This window comes from Bos indicus x Bos taurus, chromosome 17, assembly GCF_003369695.1.
Source record: "Bos indicus x Bos taurus breed Angus x Brahman F1 hybrid chromosome 17, Bos_hybrid_MaternalHap_v2.0, whole genome shotgun sequence".
NCBI lineage: Eukaryota > Metazoa > Chordata > Mammalia > Artiodactyla > Bovidae > Bos > Bos indicus x Bos taurus.
In genome coordinates, this window is record NC_040092.1 from 31984632 (window position 1) to 31990631 (window position 6000).

Sequence of the window (6000 nt, forward strand, 5' to 3'; positions counted from 1 at the left end):
TGGGGTCCATGGGGTTGCAAAGAGTCAGACTTTGCATTCACTGAAGTGACCTAGCACGCACTCACATGGTGAGATGAAGTAAATCAATAGCCTTTGAGCTTACAATGTCTTTAGGGTTCTTTTTAGCAGCTGGCTGTACACCCTGGGACTTGACAAAGTGTTTATCACCTGACGGCATCTGGACACTCAGGTTCCATAAACCAGAGTCATGGACTTGGAGAAACCACCAGCTGATTAGTGCATCTATGGAACAAATTACCTCTTTTGATCTCATTAGCTTTGTAAATGAAAGCAATTAAATCCATTGTGAAAAATGAAGGTGTTGAATCTAACATGATCTGGCTCTGGGCCTCTTAGAAAGATTCCATCTGCAGAAAAAAGATAACCCACCCCCTACCCCTACCTTACTTTTAAAAACTTCCCATCCACAGCATTCTACTTACTTCCATAGTAGTATCCTACTTAACAATATGCCTGACTGTCTGCAAGTTCTTTTCTTCCACCCCACCTTCCACTCCTCGTCACTGAAATTGCCACTGGCTTTAATTAGGTTTAATAAACCTCTGGGAAGCAAGGTCAGGGACACAGAGAGCTCAGATTACCGCAGTGGGAGCTTTCTCTTGCCTGTGGAGGACAGCTTGCATCCTCCCAAAGCTGGGAAAATCAAGGATGCCAACCACGTGGATAGACACGCTGCTGCTGCTGTCCAAATGGGAACCGTGGGTGGAGAAAATCATTTAGAAAAAGAGAGGGAGGCAAAGAGAAAATCAAGCCCAATCCCCGACAGCTGCAAATAAGGAAGCCTGGGAAAGGGTTACCTTGGATGAACTCAGACTTCCTGCTCACAGAGGGCAGGGTCCGGTTGAGTCCCAGGATCCTGTCCAGGTGGAAGGCAAACACCTCGCTCATGTCCAGAGACTGCTTGAGCAGCCCGCAGGGGCTGGGACCGCAGGCGGGCACCGAGGGCCGGGTAGTCCCCTCCAGCACCAGCAGGCGTGCTCCGCTCCTGGACTGGGCCGGCTGTAGACCCGCCACGGCGCCGTTGGCCAGCAGGCGCATCTGGCCGATGTCTTCTTTGCTCAGCCACGATGGGGCGCTCTCGCTGTAGATCCTGATGTTGCTCTCCCCAGCCAGGGGCAGCTGCACATCTGCGCCCCCACCTCGTGCTCTTGGACCCTGGATCCACCTCCAGGGTCGCTCCCCAGCCTTGGCCAGGTTTCCTCCTGGGACGTGCCCGGGCACTTCAGAATCCACTGCCCTTGCAGCTACCTGAGGCCGAAGGGATGGTCCCACCAAAGCCCCGGGCCCTGGGACTCTCGAAGCCACCGCATACTTTTTCCTGCGCTTCGGTTTCACTGTGCCACGGATGTTGGCTGGCTTGCTGCGCTTCGAGCGCAGGGTGATGTACACCACGTTGGGCTGCAGCGTGGTGCCATTGCCCTGGGACTCGGGAGGGGCCAGCGTGCCATCCAGGGGTATCTCAGGGAAGGGGGCCTCGGTGGCAGCCCGGCTCCGGTGCGGCCCCTTTCCTGCCGGCCTTGCGTGCTGGACAGAGGCGCGCCCCACCTGACTGACCAGGAAGCCCAGGTAGATGGCGCAGGCGGTGCCCAGCAGGAGGTTCCTCCGCGTCCTGGGGCGCCGACTGCTCCAGAGTTTCCGCACCCTCGGGACGCACAGGGAGCAGAGGAACCAGTTTATGAGCTGCCCTGGCTTGTTCGGGCAGCTCATTTCTCCGCGGTGTCCACATGCTGAACAGAGTTTAAACTCGGCCGTTGGTGCCTGCTGACATGAAGCATGGTTTTCTGAACGCAGCTGTCGCCTCCGCTCAGGTGTTTAAGTGGTCTCCAGTGGGTCGAGGTGGAAGTTAGGCGTTGGTGATGGAGCCGGGAAGGCTTCTGACACTGGCCACAACAAACCTTTTACACCCCCATTAGTCTCCCCAAGGAGAAGTCTGACTAGTTCCTGGGAATGAATGGAAAGAGTGCACTGAGTCACAGTCTCAAACTCCCGTTCAGTTCCTCCACAAGAGGAAATTTTTAAAAAACGGGACCCTTTCCTTTCATTACTGTCACCACTAAATGAATTTTTAAATGGAGTTAAAAAACAAACAAGATAGATCTATACATTTGATATTCAGTTGCAATTAGTGAAAACAAACTACCAAAATCCAAGACTGTTTTATAACTTGTAGCTAGAGTCTTTTAATTTGATCCTGAAGGAAAAGCATTAAAATTGGACAAATCCAGTTTTTTCTCTTTGAAATTAAAAAGTGATTTAAGAAAAGCAACAAAGGGTTTTAAAAATCTATAGCTATCTTCTATTTATTTTTAGAAGTCTTGCATTAATTAACTGGGCAGAAGCTCCAAATATTAACATTCAAAATCAGAAATATATTCTCTTAATCTGATGGTACAATCTTTTCTTCATAATACATTTCATTATCTTACATTAAGAGTCATTATACTATAAAGCCATACGTGTTCACGTATCTTGGAAGTAATTACATTTATTCGGTCATACACACACAAACATAAACACAAAACACGCATCTAACTGCTTTTTATTCCTTTTCTTTCCACCAAATTCAGCTGAAAGAAAACCCAAAGCTCTCTAGCTGTCTTTTTTCACGTTATTAAAAAGAAGAAGAACTGGTAAGCAATGTTACTTACACAGCTGGCCCCATGCTTGGCTCCAGGAAGAATGTAATCTCTGACTCTAATGCAAAGAACTTTTAAAGGCTGAGGCATGTAAGTAGAACATATTTCATGGTCAAGAGTGTTCCACATTTCAAATATTTCAGCTCAGCTTTAAAAGTTCCCTTTAAAACTACTGATCGCAAAGCAAAACGGATACTTGTTAACTGGCTGCTGACAACCCAATTTGAAGACGTGAGGGTTTTTTTTTTTTTTTCATATTAAAAAAAATGAACTTTAATTTTAAATTCTGAAAAAAACAAATGCCGTCCAGAAGCAGTTTTCATTCAAATATTTCTCCACTTATTTTTAACCCCCGGGAGCCCTCTAGTGTCCTGTTTAGAAACAGACTCTTGGAATTCAAAGGCATTTGAGAGGGTTTGCTTAGCAGCAGTAGAATAAAGGCCTCCTGAGATGAATGCCATCATCCCAGAGGCCTGGGATTAGAGCATCGGAGTTCCCAGGGACTCACCTTTTCATCCTGGCTGTGGCCAGAGTCACATTGATCTCCCACCTCTTCTGAGAAGTGGCCTAGAAATTCATAAAAAGGTAAGAAAGGGTTAAGGCAAATGAAGGTTAAAATAGAACAGGCAAATAGGAGTACACATGGGTAGGAAGAGACGTTTACAGTGTGCTGTTGCACAGTACAACAGATCACAAAAAGAAAGTTGCGGATTCTCTCTGATTGGAGGTATTTAAAAAACAGGTTAGTGATTGGTTTAGGTGATTTGTGTGTCCCGGCACAGAGGCAAGGGTTGATGACCTCTGGGTCTCACTTAGACGTACCGTTTTTGCTTCTACAGCAAATAGAATCTAGAAGGCAAACAGGCAGGCACACTGGAAGCAGATAGGGAATGACTCCCCGCCCCGGAAAAGAAGGTTGTGATATGGGGGTTGGAGAAATTAGAGTATTGTCTGTAATCCTAAAAAGACTACATTTGACAATGCAAAAAAGATCAAGGCATTAGAATATATATAGAAGGAAAGAGTTAACTTCCAAGTAATGAAATACCGAAAATCATAATAGAACTGTTCCTTTAGCACTCAAACTCAGATCTTTCTTCCTCTTTAAAAGTTCTGCCATGTGGAGGAACGAGACAGGACAATTCCAGTACTGACAGAGGCCTAGAAATACCTGTAGATTCTGTCTAAGCTTAATTAGAATTTAAGCATCAAATTGATTTCCATTGTACTTCAATACTCTTTTTAAAATTTGTATTGGGGTATAGTTGATTGATGATGTTATGTTAGTTTCAGGTGTACAACATAGTGATTTAGTTATACATATATATGCGTCTATTCTTATTCAGATTCTTTTCCCATTTAGGTTATTACAGAGTATTGAGTAGAGTTCCCTGTACTATACAGGAGGTCCCTGTTGGTTATCTACTTTATATATAGCAGTGTGTGCACGCCAATCCCAATCTCCCATTCTAGCCCTCCTCCCTACCTGTCCCCTACTGGTTATCATAAATTTATTCTCTAAATCGGTGAGTCTGTTTCTGTTTCATAAATAAGTTCATTTGTATCCTTTTTAGATTCTGCATATAAGCAATATCATATGATATCTATCTTTCTCTGATTTACTTCACTCAGTATGATAATCTCTAGGTCCATTTATATTCCTGCAAATGGCATTATCTCATTCTTTTTAATGGCTGATAATAGTCCACCACATATATACCTCATCATCTTTATCTGTTCCTCTGCTGATGGACATTTAAGTTGCTTCCATGTCCTGGATATTGTAAACAGCCATACAGTGAACACTAGGCTGCACGTAGTCTTTCAAACCATGTTTTTCTCCAGATATGTGCCCAGGAGTGAGATTGCTGGATTATATGGGAGCAATACTCTTTAAAGCATACCTCCATGAGCACAGAATTACTTTCTAGATAATAAATATTAACTTCTTGAAAGAAAGCTATAACAAAGCTGGTTTGTAAAATTATCTTGTTATTTTCTTGTATTTAGAAGAATAACTGACCCGAACTCTTCAAAAATAAAAGTTAGTGTTTGGCAAAGGCCAGGATATACTAAGGGGAAAGCTCCACTGTTCCCAAAACTTGTTTTTTTAGTGGATAAATGTATAGGAAGTAGAAATGAATTGTCTGAGTTAGTGAACTTGGTTGACTGTCCCTCTTCTCCCCACATTTTTGTCCCTGACACCTCACTGATCATCTCAGAGGCCCTTCCCAGCCTTGGCCTCCTGACAGGGAGTCACCATTGCCCCAAAGCAAAGATCTCTGGTAGAGTTAGGAACCAGCTCATAGAACCATGGTTGTAGCTAACATGCTGATATTAAAAATACACTGGATAAGCAATGCTCAGCAGTAAGAATCAGAAAACTTTTCTTGTTGTTTGTTTGTTTTAGTTTTGGGCTGCATCGGGTCTTTGTTTCTGCAGGGGCTTTTCTCTAGTTGCAGAGAGCGGGGGCTACTCTTCGTTGCAGTCCATGGGCTTCTCGTTGCAGTGGCTTCTCTTGCTGTGCAGCACAGGCTTTAGGTACACAAGCTTCAGTAGTTGCTGCAAGCAGGCTAAGTTGCCCCACAGTATGTGGAATCTTCCCAGATCAGGGATTGAACCTGCGTCCCCTGCGTTGGCAGGCAGATTATTTACCACTGAGCCACCAGAGAAGCCCCAGAAAGCAATTTGAATCATTCTTCCCACTGCCTATTCAAACCTGCTCTGTGGACTAGTATAGCGCTTTTCAACTCCTTTGCATAAAAATTCAGACATAACTTCTATAGTCAGACTTAGATTATATTTTTAATGTCTCTATTTTAGTCACAGATATACACATAAACTAATCAAAAGTTAGATTCTATGTAATAGTCAAGATGTTCACATTTATGTTTACAGCATTTCCCCTCTCTGGAAGCTTGCTATTCCTCAGAAAGTGTGGCCAAAATCTATAGAAAAAGGAGAAAGGAAATCCACAGGGGGTTGTTTTCTCTGTCTAGCCCCTCCTGTACCTGATCCTCCCGCCCACTCACTCTGCCGTGAGTGGCTCTGGCTGTCCCAGAGGTGAAGGGTGATGGGGAGGCAAAGCTAACAGCAGAAACGGCCTTGCTTTCCTCTGACGCGATAAATTGGCATGCTGGCTCTCTGGACGGGGCAGGTGCTTAAAGCTGACCCTTGACCGGGGAGGGGGTGGTGCCCCGCCTTTGAAGATCATGGCCTCTCTGGCTGGCTGTTGATGTCTGCTCAGCCCTTTGGAATCTGACAGCCTACTGTTCCGTGGAGAGCTCCTTGTCTCTTCAGGCTGTCCTCTTGGGCAGCACTTAAGATGACCGGCAGGCTGACT

General features: G+C 45.0%; 1 protein-coding gene across 2 annotated transcripts in view; it reads right to left on the reverse strand.

Annotated features, from left to right (window-relative positions):
* Positions 1 to 3366, reverse strand: part of GASK1B (golgi associated kinase 1B) — an 80431-nt gene extending 77065 nt beyond the window's left edge. The window contains exons 1-2 of one of the 2 annotated variants that reach the window (XM_027567223.1): positions 3166 to 3366; positions 819 to 1962 (exon numbers count right to left, since the gene is read on the reverse strand). In XM_027567223.1, coding sequence (XP_027423024.1) covers positions 819 to 1728 — 910 coding nt within the window. In that variant the 5' untranslated portion in view covers positions 1729 to 1962; positions 3166 to 3366. Of the gene's footprint in view, positions 1 to 818; positions 1963 to 2669; positions 2897 to 3165 lie in introns of those variants that run through there. The other variant, XM_027567222.1, reaches the window with a different exon arrangement.
* Between the last annotated feature and the right edge of the window lie 2634 nt (positions 3367 to 6000).